The sequence below is a fragment of the Ursus maritimus genome, unplaced genomic scaffold, assembly GCF_017311325.1.
Source record: "Ursus maritimus isolate PB19 unplaced genomic scaffold, ASM1731132v1 scaffold_5, whole genome shotgun sequence".
NCBI lineage: Eukaryota > Metazoa > Chordata > Mammalia > Carnivora > Ursidae > Ursus > Ursus maritimus.
In genome coordinates this window covers 18,991,408-19,007,781 of record NW_024426663.1, presented here as the reverse complement: position 1 = coordinate 19,007,781, position 16,374 = coordinate 18,991,408, and the positions used below count along the sequence as shown (strand labels likewise).

Sequence of the window (16,374 nt, the reverse complement as noted above, 5' to 3'; positions counted from 1 at the left end):
TGGTAAACAGAAATTATCGTTCCTGCTCTCCTCATCCCAAATTCTGTCATCTGTCAGGACGGAGAGATTTGAGCTTTACTGAGGTCTTCTCCTTTGCTTTTGAAAAACTTCTGCCAGTTCTCATCTAAATATTTTTCTATTGGGTTTGGAATTTACCCTTCAGTTTGAACTTTGAAGACTATGACTTTTAAGACTGCTTGCCTTTGTTATTTAAAGTTCTGCCTCATTCTCTTACCACGAGATTCATCACGGTTGCTCAGTAAGGACTGGCTGGCTGGTTTATATTAAAGACGATAAATAGAAAAAGAATATTTCTGATATAACACTGAAAGCTATCATTAGGGTAAAATTCACAATTTATACATTTTTTATAAAAATTAATTTTCTTTAATTTGTTATGTAGGATTTTGAGGCATCGAGGACACTTTGGCAATGTTTCTGTGGCTTGGCAGCTGTTTCAGAATGATTCTGCTTTGCAGCCTGGACAAGAGTTCTATGAAACTTCAGGGATTTTTAACTTTATGGATGGAGAAGAAGCCAAACCAATAATTCTCCATGCTTTTCCAGATAAAATTCCTGAATTCAATGAATTTTATATTTTAAAGCTTGTAAACATATCAGGTGCTGTGTTTTTCCATCTTTTTTATTTCACAATTGAGATTTAATGTTTCGCAGGTAAATAATTAGAGCTCTATAGAAAATACAGTTAATGAAGAAGTAAGTGTATCTTGATTATCCAACTTTATTAAATGTCAAAACACCCTTTTTGGTAGAAGTGTTATTTTTAACATTCATTTTGTGGTCTTAGCTTGGTTAAGTTTTATGGATGGAAACTTACATTCATCCTCACACTTGTAAATAGATTTTTTCCACACCAAGTAGAGTATCTCCAACAAAATATTAACAGAAGTTAGAAAGTACAGATTCATGATAGCTTAAAGCTTGGTCTTTGTGCCATTTAAACAATTTAAACAATCAATTTCCCCATCACTTTTGGTTTTAAGCACAGGAACTAAAACTCTCTAGTTAATATCCTCTTTCAGGGTTGATTGATTATTAATGAAATTATTCTGAACCAAAATACCCCTGCAAATATGGTGAAAACCATATGGCGAGACAGTGGTTCCATTGATCTACGAATATATTATTTAACCAGAAGTTTGCTAGTCAAATTCCTTTTGTCTTCGCCTTATACTATAAAGTACTTCAAATTCTGATTTCTTCTTCGTTATAAATCATCTTATTACAGGTGGATCTCCAGGTCCTGGGGGCCAACTAGCAGGAACTAACCTGCAGGTGACAGTAATGATTCCATTAAATGATGATCCCTTTGGAGTGTTCATCCTGGATCCAGAGTGCTTAGAGAGAGAAGTTGCAGAAGATGTCCTCTCAGAAGATGATATGTCTTATATTACCAACTTTACTATTTTGAGGCAGCAGGGTGTGTTTGGTGATGTACGAGTAGGCTGGGAAATACTGTCCAGTGACTTCACTGATGGTTTGCCTCCAGTGATAGATTTTTTGCTGGTTGGAGTTTTCCCCAGCACTGTGCATTTACAACCGCACATGCGGCGTCACCACAGTGGAACAGCTGCTTTGTACTTCAGTGGACTAGAGGGTGCATTTGGAACTGTTAATCCAAAATACCATCCTTCCAGAAACAATTCAATTGCCAACTTTACATTTTCAGCTTGGGTAATGCCCAATGCCGATACAAATGGATTTGTTATAGCAAAGGATGATGGTAATGGAAGCATCTACTATGGGATAAAAATTCAAACAAATGAATCCCATGTGTCACTTTCTCTTCATTACAAAACTTTGGGTTCCAATGCTACATATATTGCCAAGACAACAGTCACGAAGTATTTAGAAGAAAACGTCTGGCTTCATCTTCTAATTATCCTGGATGATGGTATAATTGAATTCTACCTTGATGGAAATGCAATGCCCAGAGGAATCAAGAGTCTGAAAGGAGAAGCCATTACTGATGGTGAGTGTCATCTCTATAAATAGAATACTGAATTTTGAATTTTCAGAACCTTTGATTTCTTAAAAATCTGCTTGTGTATCGGTTTAATTTCTTTAAATAGAACTTATGCCTACCAAGACCATAAGTTCTGTACTGAGTGTTACAGAAATGAATCAGGCAGTCTCTGCTCTTGAGGTACTTAAAATAGGTTCTGGGAGAGAGATATGCTAAGAGATCACTTCAATGTGTTGTAGGAAGAAAGAAAAAGATTATGGGGCACCTGGGTGGCTCACTTGGTTGACCAACTGCCTTTGGCTCAGATTATGATCCTGGAGTCCCAGGATCAGCCTTGCGTCTTTCGGGGCACCCTGCTCAGTGGGGAGCCTGCTTCTCCCTCTGACCCTCCCCCCTCTTGTTCTCGCTCTCTCCCTCGTTCTCTCTTTCTCAAATAAAAAAAGAAAAAGAAAAAAATTATGAAGAAGGAATATTTGTCCTTCCATTGGGAGTAGGAGGGATGGGGCATGATAATGCCATGTAGAAAAAAAAAAGCAGAGATGTAGAAATGTGAAAGAGCATATTGTGCTTGGGAAACTGCTGCTTGGGAGGTCTTGTTGGAGGTGAAAGGTGGTGGGCGTAAGGTTAAAGAGAAATCAAAAAAGAAAAATTACTTTTAAAAGCCCAGAGATTACAGGGGTTTATAGTATCAGTAGGTAAATTGGTGAATTCTATGGAGAGCTTTGAAGAAATAATCTTTGTTGTCTTTAAACTGAATTACATGCTGTTTCTTTGAGAAATAAATACATCTTTGTGCATATTTAAACACAGATATTGGTTATCTCCATTATAATCACCAGTTCCTTCCCAGCCCCTCCATCCTAGGATGTGATTATTTTTTGCTGGGTAAGAGAGTAGAGCACAGCTTATATGGTTATAGCTTAATAGAATATTTTTCTTCTGAACCTCCTGCACTGGATATCTGATTGTATTTGTTGTTCCTAGTAGAAAAAAAGACGGGCAAAGGAAAAACCATGCACATACTACTGATTTCAATTGCAGAGATGATGTTTATAGCACTTTGTAGCATTAAATTAATCACCTTTCGATTGTGTGACTCTCTTGATTCATTTGGTGATGGCATGTTGGTAGGATGAGAGTGGGAAAGATTGGAGAAAGTAAGAGCTGGGTGTTTCTTTTCTCTGTGTAGCTTACTGCAAGGAACTTAGATTGCTTTTGTAATTTGTAATTTCTAAAGAAAAAATTTAAAGTGTATATTTAAAATTTATTGATGAAATATATGTTATATAGTATAAAATGTGTAAAAGCATACGTATCACAAGTATACAGGTAGATCAGTTTTTAAAACTTTAAACTCATCAGTTTCAGCACCCATGTAGCTGGCCCCCAGATCACGAAACAGCATTCCTGAAGCCCCCTGGCTCTTGTCCAGTTACTGACTCACCACCCTGCCCACCTACTTTTGCCATTTCTAAGAGCATAAAATAAGCTTCTCCTGGTTTTTACTTTGTGTAAATAGAATTGAGCAGTGTGTATACTTGAGTGCCTGGCCTCTTTTGCCCAGTATTGTTGATAATATTTATCTGTATTTTTGCCTGTTGTAGATATATTCCTCTTGTTACTAAGTAGTCAGCCCGGAACCACTGGAGAACGCACAGGGGTCACTGTGATAATAATGTGCAGGATACTTCTGACTACCCTGAAAGAACCACTTGGGTAGTGACTTGTAAGAGCTGCCTTGGTGGATGATTTTGATAAAAAATGTGGCTTGTACTTCTTTCCCAAAGCACTGCCAAGGTCTCAACTTATATAAATGTCTTACTCGAGTTATTGGAGAGGGAATAAGTAAAGAAATAAGAACTGGTGAATTTTTGAAAAGGGTTGTCATTGATATAGAGTAATATAACTGGGCTGCATGTTGTGATTACCATGAAAAAGTCTGTAAGACTTGCCTATGATCCTGTCCCTGGGGAGGAATATTGCTTTTTCTACATCCATTGCATTAATTGTTTGGGTAAAGAGTTATATTTGGTCCATGAAAACTTTCATTGAATTCTCACAGCTTTATTTAACTCAAGATGTGTTTCTGACTATTAAGCCTTGACGTTCTCGAAGAATAGTAATACAAAAGTTTCAAAAATTGTGACTGAATTGAATCATTCCATTCTTAGATGCACAAGGAAATTTTAAAGTTTCCTGGGAGAAATGTCTATCTAAATATACTCTGATACATACATGTATACATATACAGACATATATACAGGTGTACAAAATATCCTTTAGTACAAAATATCTTAAATCCGAGCAATTACAGGTTCATTTTTCATCGTAACAGAAAATAGCCTTTATTTGATTGTATTCTTGTTATATGTTTTACTTATCTAACAAAACCTCTCAACAAAATTGCTTCACTTTCTGAATCACACTTGTAATGTGGGACAGGATACTTGTAGATACTGTAGCAATTAAACCCATTTCTAATTTCAGGTCCTGGAACACTGAGAATTGGGGCAGGAATGAATGGCAATGACAGATTTACAGGTTTGATGCAGGATGTGAGGGCCTATGAGCGGAAACTGACCCTGGAAGAAATTTATGAACTTCATGCTATGCCAGCAAAGAGTGATTTACACCCTGTTTCTGGATATCTGGAGTTCAGACAGGGAGAAACTAACAAATCATTCATTATTTCTGCAAGAGATGATAATGAAGAGGAGGGAGAAGAATTATTCATTCTTAAACTAGTCTCTGTATATGGAGGAGCTTGCATTTCTGAAGAGAACACTACAGCAAGATTAATAATACAAAAAAGTGACAATGCCAATGGCTTGTTTGGTTTCACAGGAGCTTGTATACCAGAGGTAAGTAGTGAGCTTGGGGAATTTTGGAGTTAAAAAATTCACTGTAGGTGGATTTGTTTGGAAGTTGGGAGTGGGCTTTCTTTCATTTGGTAAGTGTGCTTAAGTTTCTGCTCAAACCCCAGAAGTACGCTGGAGCCGGAGGTTGCAAAATTGAATTATAAGGTCTTTGCTCTTACAAGTTCACAGTTTGAATTAGAGTCTCAATCAGCTGATAGAAGTAAAGATGAGTTAGCAAATGAAACTTTGGCCGTTATTTTTAAGGTTAATGTGCTTCACAGAATGCACAGAATATTCCACGTGTCATTTCCTTTGGCTACTCTTTGGATACTGCATAAGTAAATGAAATAATATATATTGAAAGCTTCCGAATAATAGTAATTGAAATTTTATTAAAATGTGATTTTTTTTCCAGGTTTTTTTTTTTTGTGAAATGTACTTAAGTAGCTACAACTTTCTTCTATGTTGGGTGTAATGCCTTCCTTATCACTTTTCTTGGCCGGCTTCATTCATTAGGCTGTTGTACTGTCCTTATCAGTTCTTTCCAAGGTTTTCGAAGATTAGTAATCATCTTGGTTTCCTGTTCAGTAATGTGAGATCTCATGACACCACTTCACAGGTGTTGAGTGTGACAACAGCTCCATGCCCATGAAAGGATGCCAAGGAACAAGAGTCCTTCCGTTTGCAAGTCGATTCTTGTAGATTAAGAAGGGCATTTTGTAAATTGAAACAATTAAGAAAACCATGAATTAGTAGAGGGTGAAAAAGAGTATCTTGGTCATAGACCTGATTTAGCTCAAATTGGGGAGCTAGCTCTCTGGAATGTCTTATTGCCCTTAGCTCTTTGGTTTGGTGATAATCATAAGAGATCTTCAAATAGTGGGCTTTTTCTATATCAGAAATACTAGAATATCCTACACTAGGGAGGGCAAATGTCGTACAAATCGATAACTTAAAGAAGAAATTATCTAGAATGATAATATTTCTAAATATTCAGTTATTAAAGAATTTTATATATTAAATTTTTTATGTACCTGACAATCCATAATACAGCTGCAACAGATATTACTTATGATTCTCTCCACTTAATAAGGTTAGAAACTGAAGCTTAGAGACCTGAAAAAATAACCCAAGTTGAATTAAATAAGACAGGATCAAATGCCTGATTCAAAGCTTGGCAGTTACCAGCACTAAATAAATATTACTTTTTTTTTTCTCCTAAGATACAGTGGGAGGAACTGGAATTTGAACCTGTGTCTTATGAATTCTAATTTTGTCTTTCCCCCTATATTTTTGTATCATCATCTCCATTTTTATTTATTTTTATTTTTTTTAAAAGATTTTATTTATTTATTTGACAGAGAGAGACACAGGCAGTGAGAGAGGGAACACAAGCAGGGGGAGTGGGAGAGGAAGAAGCAGGCTCCCAGCAGAGGAGCCTGATGTGGGGCTCGATCCCAGAACGCTGGGATCACGCCCTGAGCCGAAGGCAAACGCTTAATGACTGAGCCACCCAGGCGCCCCAATCATCTCCATTTTTAAAAAGACAGGCGGCTTCCATCAAGTTGTGAGAACCATTAAGGTGCCATGTAAAAGCAGCTTCCCTTTAATTCTCTTTATGACCTGGCATCTGCCAGTGGCTCTGGCTTCCTCTTGGTCAGCATGTTTTAGTCAGACTTGCGTGTTTCAGTTCCAGTCTCAGGGCATCAGGGCCTCGTACGTCTCTATTTGGAACACTGTCAATCCAGATCTTCAGAATCAGTCATTCAAGTCTCAGCTCTAAAGACATCTCCTCAGTGAAGACTTGCTTAAAGTAATCCCCCACTTTCTTCTCCCAACTGGTTTTTCTCCATCCCTTCACCTAGTTTTATTTTTTTTCTGTAACATTGATTATACTCTTAAATTCCCTTTGTTATTTATAAGTCTACTAATTTACTGGGTATTTTGTGTGGCCTTTCTACCACAGAGATAAAAGAACTCTGAGTGTAATAAGGTCTTATTATTCATTATTGTATCTCAAACACCTAGAATGTAACATAATAGGTACTCAATAAATCTTAGTTGAACTTATTTTTTTTTTTTAAAGATTTTATTTATTTATTCGACAGAGATAGAGACAGCCAGCGAGAGAGGGAACACAAGCAGGGGGAGTGGGAGAGGAAGAAGCAGGCTCATAGCGGAGGAGCCTGATGTGGGGCTCGATCCCATAACGCCGGGATCACGCCCTGAGCCGAAGGCAGACGCTTAACCGCTGTGCCACCCAGGCGCCCCCTTAGTTGAACTTATGAATTATTTTAATAGTAAGACATGAGAAGGCTCATAGTTCAAACCACAAACACATTTAGATTCAGTTAGCTGCATAAACAAACTGAAAAAAAAAAAAAAAAACCCAACACGTAAATGTTAAAACCCTGCCCAAAATGAGGAATAGTTCTTGAGTGTTTCTCTGGCTTTGTGGGCCATTATAGTGAGTGTTCAATGCTGGCTTGTCACACAAGTTTCACTGATAGATTGTGTTGGTGTTGGTTTACTTCCATGTAGATTTCCATGTAGGTTTGCCTGTTTCCAAAAATCTTGGAATTTGAACAGGACCAGTCAAGTCTTTAATGGTAGAAGAGAGAACTTTGCTATGGAGGCCACAACACCTATACTATTAGAACTGCTGGAAAGGAAGAGAAAACATGATTGATTATTCTCCAAGCCCAAATGAGAGGGAAATAGAATATATCTATATTGGAAAGAGTAAAGTTTAGACAGTTAATATAAGAAAGTGTTTTTGAGTCTAAAGATCCAACATTGGAATTTGTCAGGAAAATTATAGAATTTTCATTCCTGAAAATATTAAGAGTATAAGTATAGAACTCTTACTTTCATCTTGGTGTGATATGAAGACAGCAGTATTACTAATATGAAACATTTCTGTTATCATCACCATCAATAATATTTATTGGTTGCTTACTGAAGTCATGATTTGAAATGCAAGGTAGACCAATAGGTTTTAATGTATTAGAATCTGATTTCACATTGCAACTAAATTATAAGAAGTTACCACTTGTCAAATGGGTATAATGTGGAGGAGGAATATCCATAACTATCTGCCAAGACTATTTAAATCCTCCTTTTCCACGTACATATCTCTGTGAGGCTGGATATTTTTAATGTATTTTAACCAAAATAACAAGTAGCAACAGAGAAATTGATTGTGAAAGGAGATATGAGAATCTAGCTGTCTTCTATTAAGCTAGACATTAAAAGAGATTTACAGAAGTGTAAAACAATGCCCCTTTGTCACTAATTTTTTTAAGAAAATATAGTTATTCACATAAAACATGTTGCTTATGTTAGTATGTACTGACTTTATTATTGCTATTTTAAAATGAGTTAATATATCAATATTTAAATTTTTTTCAATTTTCATTAGTAAAATGGTAAATATCATCAGATTTCACCAACATAAGCAAAAACCTCCTTGGGGTTCTTAATAATTTTGATGAGTGTTTAGGGATCCTGAAACTAAAATATATGAGAATTGCTGGTTTACATTATGCTTGGAATTGTTTTAAATTTTATCGTTATTTGCTTTTTAGAAATAAAAACCACTATCGCTTCCATAGATTCTTCATTGTGTTGTTGCAGTGACAGTGAAAAAATTTTTTTCTTATCCCTTCAAAAATGATGAAGGCAATAGAGATATTTAAAGACTTCTTTCTGAGTCATGTTATGCTTTTACATTTTCATAGATTCATGAAATAATCTAATATGAAGGATAAAATGAAAGCATAATCACATCTTAAATAATGAGACTATGCAGAATATGACATAGTCTACACTTCCCATATTGAAAGAGTTGATAATTATTTTGTGATTTGTTCCATCTTAACCAGGTACACCATATTCTTCTCAGTAGCAGGTGCTTAATAAATTATAATTGAAAGAATGAATAAACCTGTATGTAGTTGAGAGCCCTGATGGGGCCGTGCCAAGTAGGCCTCTGGATTCCAGGTGGTATCTATATTGAGCAGATGACTGAGTTTTGTTGGGTATGTAGCATAGCAACCACATTCTCATGTTTTCCTCCCATTTTGTTTTTCTGTGTGATCTTTAATGTTACTTTCTATCTACCTTATTTTAGCACTATTTTTGTATGACCTATAGTCTTGTATACCAAATAATTATAAAGTAATGAGATTGCTTTTCATAATGATTCATAGAACTTCCTAGTCTCATTGTTTTTTTTATAACTAATACTTGGATTGCATTTTATATTTATAAACTCACAGCTTAAGAATAAGTTTAGAGACATTTTGAGAGGATCTTTATAAAAATGAGAATATTATTTAACTTGGACCGTGTTTGTTTTTAAGTGCCTGCCGTATGTTATGTGAATAGATTCCTTTAGGTATAAGTGATATTGATATAATCCAATATCACAGGTCTTTACCCAAGTGTGAAACAAAATAAAAAATTAATTGGATGTGTAATTATTAGGCATTAGCTTTAATCTTCTATTCCAATACAGAAAGCCAATTTATGGCTCGGTGCATAATTTTTTCTGCGAAAATAAGTTTCAGAAACTTTCTGATGGTTAAGTTTTATAATCACTCTCCTGCAGATCTGAAGATTGAGGAAATTTCTGACTCAAAAGAAAGCAGTAGTGGCTACTATTGTTTCTTGTGAAAAACTGAATGATGGTGGTTTTGATGATGATTTCTTGGTGTTACGCTTCTTATATACTGGCCTAAACATTTGCTTGTATCATGATTCCAAAGGCAATTAGGTGTATATTTTAACAGAAAAAATATTTTAACTCTTTATTTTCTGTCTTAATTATCTTCTGGTATTAATAATTCCATCATCTGGTTCAGTATTTCCCAAAGTGTTATGCTTGATGACCTAAATCAGAAATAGCTCATGTATATTCCAGAACACCATTCCTGATTGAGGACTCCATTTCTGAGTCAGAATTTCTGTCAGGGAGATGAGATGGGAATCAAAAAGCTGAATTTTAAAGCTCTTTTTTAAGCGGAAAATTTCTTCTATGTATATATAAAACTAGAAAAAATAGAATAATGAACCCCAGTGACCCACAACCTAAGCTTCAACATTTATCAGGCTTCTGCGAATTTTCTCTCTCTCTCTCTCTCTCTCTTTTTTTTTTTTTTTGCTGAAGTCATTTTTAAAGCAAATCTCAGACACTATGTCATTTCTCTGTAAATTCTTATGTATGAAAAGTAGATTTTTATGGACCTTTGACATCTGAAGCTTCTTCCTGATTGGTGATTTGTAATTTCCTTTGTTGAATGAATTATTAATTCATTAAATTTTCTGTGAAACTTTTATGTATGGCACTATTTGTACACAGTTGTATTGGATATGGATAACCTTTGTTTTTCTTTTTTTTTTTAAGTTGAAAATAGCTGATACATATTGATTAGGGCTTTACTAAATTAAAGTGTGGTTAAGTAGCTTTTTCACATGTGATTCCTGCAAGTTTTTTACTTTCTTCGTCTTGGGTGCTCCTTTTTTCATCTTGGGTGCTGCATAGTAATGCTCATTGACTTGGTAGGAAGTTGGAAGGAGACATAAAGATGCCTGAAAATATCTTTGGATCTGTTTCATCCATGCCTCTTGCTAAAAAGGGAAAGGTTGAATATTCACATATTGAGATTAATGGCTTATTAATATAACTCACTAAAAATGTTCATTCTGGTTAAAATTTGAGGTGGGATAATGGGGCAAATGTGTTCCCATTGTGATAGGAATCAAAATAGGTGGGAATTTGTTTTTTTCAATATGTAAGCATATATATTTCTTGATAAAATGAGGGAATGTAGGATTATGTTTTGCAATTGTGTAGGTGTCTGTATGTTTGTTAGGGAGAATAAATATAAACAATTTTCAGTACTTATTATATTACTATAGGTACCATAAAAGATACTTGTTTAATCTCTACCCAAATCCCTGAGACATTACGATCTTCATTTTAAGATGAAATCAGGTGATAAGTGGTAGAGTGAAGAAGCTCAGGACTGTTTGACCTTAAAGCCATACTCCTTCCATCTACCAGGAGACATAGTGGGGGCTCTCCTGAACAACCACCTATCATTTTGGGCTTCTCATGCCAGCACCTGCAGGCAAATAAAAGAGTTATAGTATTGTCCCAGGAGTGCGTGGTCTTGTTCACTATAGGGCACCTAAGGTTGCTATCACTCTTTGAAGTAGGGGTGTTGATAGTTGGTGAGACTCAGGATTCCCTGGAACATCTCCTGGTGGCTTCCATGCTCGTTGATAATTGTTTTGACTATTGCCTATTTGTGGATAAATTTCAAGTCTGTTCTTTCTAGCCGCAATGTTGCACCAAAATGGCTCTATCTAATGCTGGCAGAGGTGCTTATGAGTGATATGAAAAATAGAATGGCATTATCTAAATTAGGATTCGTATTTTGAGCTCTATTCATTCAGTTTCAGTTCTTTTTTCTATGAATTACATATATGCTTACTAAAATAAAAATAAAATTGAATTAAAAGACTGAGAATTTAAGAGTATGAAGACTTTATTCTAAAAGATCTTCCAGGGCGCCTGGGTGGCTCAGTCATTTAGGTGTCTGACTCTTGATTTCGGTTCAGGTCATGATCTCAGGGTCTGATTGATTGAATCCCACATTGGGCTGTGCACTGGGGGTGGAGCCTACTCGGAATTCTCTCTCCCCTGCTCATGTGCTCTCGCTCTCTCTCTAAAAAAATTTTTTTTTAAAAAAAGCTCTTCCAACTTCGTGCTTTATATAATTTTTAAGTATTATCTTAAGTGTTCAGATAAAAATATTCCCATGTGAAAAATACCTATAGGCATGTATATACATATGTATAGGTATATATGACAAAACTATCAAAAGATATTAAGCATAACATAAAAGCCCTCATTGACCTGACTCTTGTCTCCCCACCAGGCATTTCTCAAGACTCTTGCCATTTGTCACTTTATGCTATCTTCAAAATTATTTCATGAAATACACTCTATTACTTTTTATCCATGCCTAGAATGTTCTTCCTGATGTCATGTTCTACCCTCTACCCCTCACTTCTGCCCCCTATTTGGTTTGTCTGTGCTCAACTTATCATAAAACTTCGAGTTTATCTTCCTCTTTAGAGTTACCCAGAAAACAGACTGCTTTTTTGGTAATCTTTTGTACCGTAGTGTCCAGCACAGTGGCTGGTACACACACAGTATCAATGAATGAATTACATGTACAGTGAACTGATTATAGCAATTACTTTAGTAATTTCTGTATTTTGTATTTTTGTAAGATCTATTAAAGAGACAAGAATGTAGAGGTCTCCTTAGAGTGTTAGAAAGTTACAGAACTAAGTTTATGGTAAAAGGATTCCATGAAAGCATTATAATTTTATCACTGGTTTGAATCAGTATATACTTAAAATAATTTATGTTCAATTTCAGATTGCAGAGGAGGGATCCACCGTTTCATGTGTGGTGGAGCGAACCAGGGGAGCTCTGGATTATGTGCATGTGTTTTACACCATCTCACAGATCGAATCTGAGGGCATTAATTACCTTGTTGACGATTTTGCTAATGCCAGTGGAACTATCACATTCCTTCCTTGGCAGAGATCTGAGGTAAATGCTACCCTCTTTGTTTCCTTGAAAGGCTCCGGGAAGGCTTTTCTTTATCTCTGGGTTCTGTAATTTGTTTGCAGCATCTATTTAAGCAGTTTAAAGTATTTAGATCATTAGGTAAATAACCATGGTTTAAAATGTTTTTGTATTTATTAAAGATTTTATTTATTTATTTTAGAGAGAGAGTGAGCATGCTGGGGGTGGGGGGTAGGGGCACAGGGAGAAGGGGAAACAGACTCCCCACTGAGCAGGGAGCTCGATGCGGGTCTTGATCCAAGGACCCCAAGATCATGACCTGAGCCAAAGGTAGATGCTTAACTAACGGAGCCTGTTTTGTATTTATTTATGTAAAAGAAAAACAGGATTTCTGAACAATGTGTATTACAGTTTTATCTATCTTTAATCCCAATACAATAAAAATGGCATGGCTTGAAGGTTTGCTGTTGTAGGTTTTTTGTTATTATTGATACAATGGGAAGCTGCAGTTCTTAATGGTACTTTGCTTTCTAATCAGCCACTGAGAAATTCTTGTAACTATGATCTCAACTTTATTTCTAAATGTGGAAAAGTGAAGTAATTTCTCTTTGTTTTGAAAGTACAAGTGATCTCCAATTTTATCAAAACTTTCTGTGAACCATCATCCCATTTCTGAATAAGTGTCCAGAAATAAGTGGCACTTCTTGCAAGTGAAATCAGGATGAGACTGTGTCCTCTATCAGAATTGTTTTAAAACATTCTTTTAGTCTATCATGTTAGCGTATTCACATCAGTATAATTTTTCATTAAAAATGTAAATAGCTTATATGTCATCAGTAATAAGTAGAAAATAGCTTAATGCTTGCAAATATAATCTTTAAGAAAATTTCTAAGGGATTTAGGAATTAATTGGATGAAAAAGATAAAATTGAGAGAAGACAAATTTAAAGAGTTAATACTAAAGAAGAATGATCAAATCTCTATAATTTGCAGGAAGGAGACTAAATAGTTTATAACAAAATTTCTCTGCAGATAGATGCATGATAAATATTTTACTGGTCTTTGGTAAAATGAGGAAAATTAGGAAAACTAGCAAGTTTTCATAAGGCTAAAATTATTCAGTATAAAGGACTATTTTAATCTGATGCTGCCTTTTTCACCACTTCTCTGGATTGAAAGTGTTCTTTTTTTTTTTTAATTAAGTTATGATGATAGTATGTGGTCCTCTTTTAATGTTTCTATTTGGAAAATAGGGCTGATCCCACAAATTTTCCCTTGGGAAATTTACCAACTATGAAATGAAAATATAACCTGAAACCATTGTTTTATAAAGTGGATTCATACCCATTTTGGAAGAGATAAAAATTACATTTTGGTCAGAAAAATTGTTATATATACTCTTGTCAAGATTTATTTAAAATATTTCCTTCTATCATTTGATTTTAAATTTCTTTAAAAAATAATTGACCTTGAAAGCAAAATAATAACATTGAACAGTGGGGTTGGTTTATAATACCATGTCTGCTAGGTCTACACCAACCTCTCCATCTTACCAAGCCAGTGGCAGGGTGCTGAGATGTCACTAGGGTTCCACAATTGTGCTTTCTAGCACAGACAGTGGTAAGGTAGACTCCACTTCGCTGCTGCCTTCCAGATATCTGGGGAGTGCAACTAACTGAATATATTTAAATCGTATCTGAAAACCTAGCTGCAAGGGAGTCTGGAAAGTGTTTGTGGGGTGTATGTGTGTATGTGTTTTTCTAAAGTACAGGAAAGTACGTTGGAAATGTGTTTTTCAAGTTTTTTTTTAAATGGCCCATTAGTTATGAAATCAAGTTATGATTTAGGTAAATACCATAGTTTAAAATGTTTTTGTATTTATTAAATATTTATTTATTTAGAATAGAAAGAATAGAAAATAGAGCATATAACATATAGTAACATAAAGTAAAGGTAAATTTTTTTGTTTGTTTATTGAGTTACCATGTAAAATACATTTATTTATACTTTGATAGGGTCTTCATTTCACTAAAATGAATGAGTACTTTGGTATGCTTCAACCCTTTAAAAATATTTGCTGCTTTATTTTTAATGTACGTCTTGATGTTTTGGTGTTACTTTTCAGAGCAACATTTGTTAGCTTGCTTTCTAGGCGCAAGACATTTTAAATCTTCAGAATAAATATTGTTCCCTTTTGTTCAAGAACACTGACATGATTTAGGTAGTAGGTGTCATTTTTGCACTTCCCCTCTGAGTATATTGGCTGTGCCATACATTACTTTCTTATTTAAAATTTTGATAAAAATGAACATTAAAACTAAATTCAGATTCCACCTCAGACCTACTACGTCAAACTCTAGAAAAACGACATTTAAAAAAAAAGTTCTCCAAATGCTTTTAGGCGCAATGACTAGTACTTTGGAGATTGCATTTGGAGTTAGTTTGTTGTCAAACTTTTGTCATGCTCCTTTCTGGGAGAAACCAGGAAGTCACCCTTCATTCCTTTCTGTCTCTCACTTGCTATACTAAGTGAATCATCGGGGTCTGGGTCTTCTCTCTCCAGAACAAATCTCAAATCCATCTATTTTTCTTTATCTCCACTGTTACTGCATTAGTTCAGAATCTCATTATTTCTGGTCAGTCACCTCCTAGCTCAACTCCTAGCATCCTTTCTTGCCCTGTCCACTCTGTTTATATTCTGCCGTGGTACTTATTCTAAGACAAAATTCTCATTTTGTCAATTTCCTGCTTATGATTCTTCAGTTTCGCTCCACTGTCTATGGAATAAAGTCCATTTTTTTTTTTTTGGCATAAGAAAATTTATTACCGTCATGTTTTCACCATCAAATTTATGATCCTCGTCTTTCCTTCTTGCCTTCATATAAGACCAAAAGAGAGACATTGGCTACTTTGGCAATCTTAAAGCAAACTCCAGGAATGTCACCAGAGCATGACCTTTGCAACCAAATCCAGCAATCAGAACTCCATCATTTTCCTGGAACAAAGTCAGCAGTTTACTTCTGGTGTCAGCGGCAATCACTAAAAATACCTGTTCATCATATAAAAAACTGGGAGAAACTCTTTCAGGAACAGAAACTACAATAGACTAAAGCACTTATATCAATAAAATTCAAACAACCATCATTGGGTACAAAGGCTGTGATTTTTTCCATTCTTGATCAGCTGGACCCTGACATAATTCCTGATGGCACAGTTTGGCTGTTTGGCTTCCAACCTTTTTTCCAACATAATTCCCTTTGCATGGGAAGCACCTCTAAAAGTGTTGGCCTTCAAGACTATGCCCAAATGGACTTTCTTGTACTGTTTATTATGGCACTTCTGATCTCGTAAATGGCTGTGGAGCTTCTTGGCTGTATGAAGACTGCAACACTTGCCCATCTTGGTGGTGTCATGGGCCTGAGCTAAAGAGTCAATTTTTTTTTTTGTTTTTAATGGTAGCATGAAAGGTCCCTGTGATACAACTCCTGATTATTTATCTAGCCTTACCTCCTGCTCCAGACGTGGCAGTCTAATCGCAGTTCCTTGTATGCCTTATTCTTTCAAGCGCTGTGTGCCTTTACAAGTGTTGTTCCATTTACTTGGAATGCCCTTCCCATTTTTATTTACAATCACAACTAATACATTAAGACTTGCTTAGAACCTGTCTGTTGTAAAAATTTTAGTGGGTAGAATTGGTTCTTTTTTTTTTGTCTGTTTACTTTATACATGACTCTCATGACATTTCTTCTTTCTTTCTTTTATCTTTCTTTATTTTAAATCTTATAACATTTTAAATATGTGCAATATATTATTTGAACACTGTAATAACTGTATTTTGTGATTCAGAACTAGACAACATACCAACTAAGTAGCATTTTACATTGCATTTTAAATGTTTTCTTCATAGATCTCTCTCTCCT

General features: G+C 35.3%; 1 protein-coding gene and 1 pseudogene across 1 annotated transcript in view; one reads left to right on the top strand and one right to left on the bottom strand.

Annotated features, from left to right (window-relative positions):
* Window positions 1-16,374, top strand: part of ADGRV1 (adhesion G protein-coupled receptor V1) — a 471,428-nt gene that overhangs the window by 36,731 nt on the left and 418,323 nt on the right. Inside the window, exons 18-21 of the mRNA XM_008700836.2 lie at window positions 404-621; window positions 1,250-1,993; window positions 4,475-4,848; window positions 12,302-12,478. Of these exons, the coding sequence (XP_008699058.2) occupies window positions 404-621; window positions 1,250-1,993; window positions 4,475-4,848; window positions 12,302-12,478 (1,513 nt within the window). The remainder of the gene's footprint in view (window positions 1-403; window positions 622-1,249; window positions 1,994-4,474; window positions 4,849-12,301; window positions 12,479-16,374) is intronic.
* On the bottom strand, window positions 15,296-16,314 carry LOC121100693 (annotated as a pseudogene).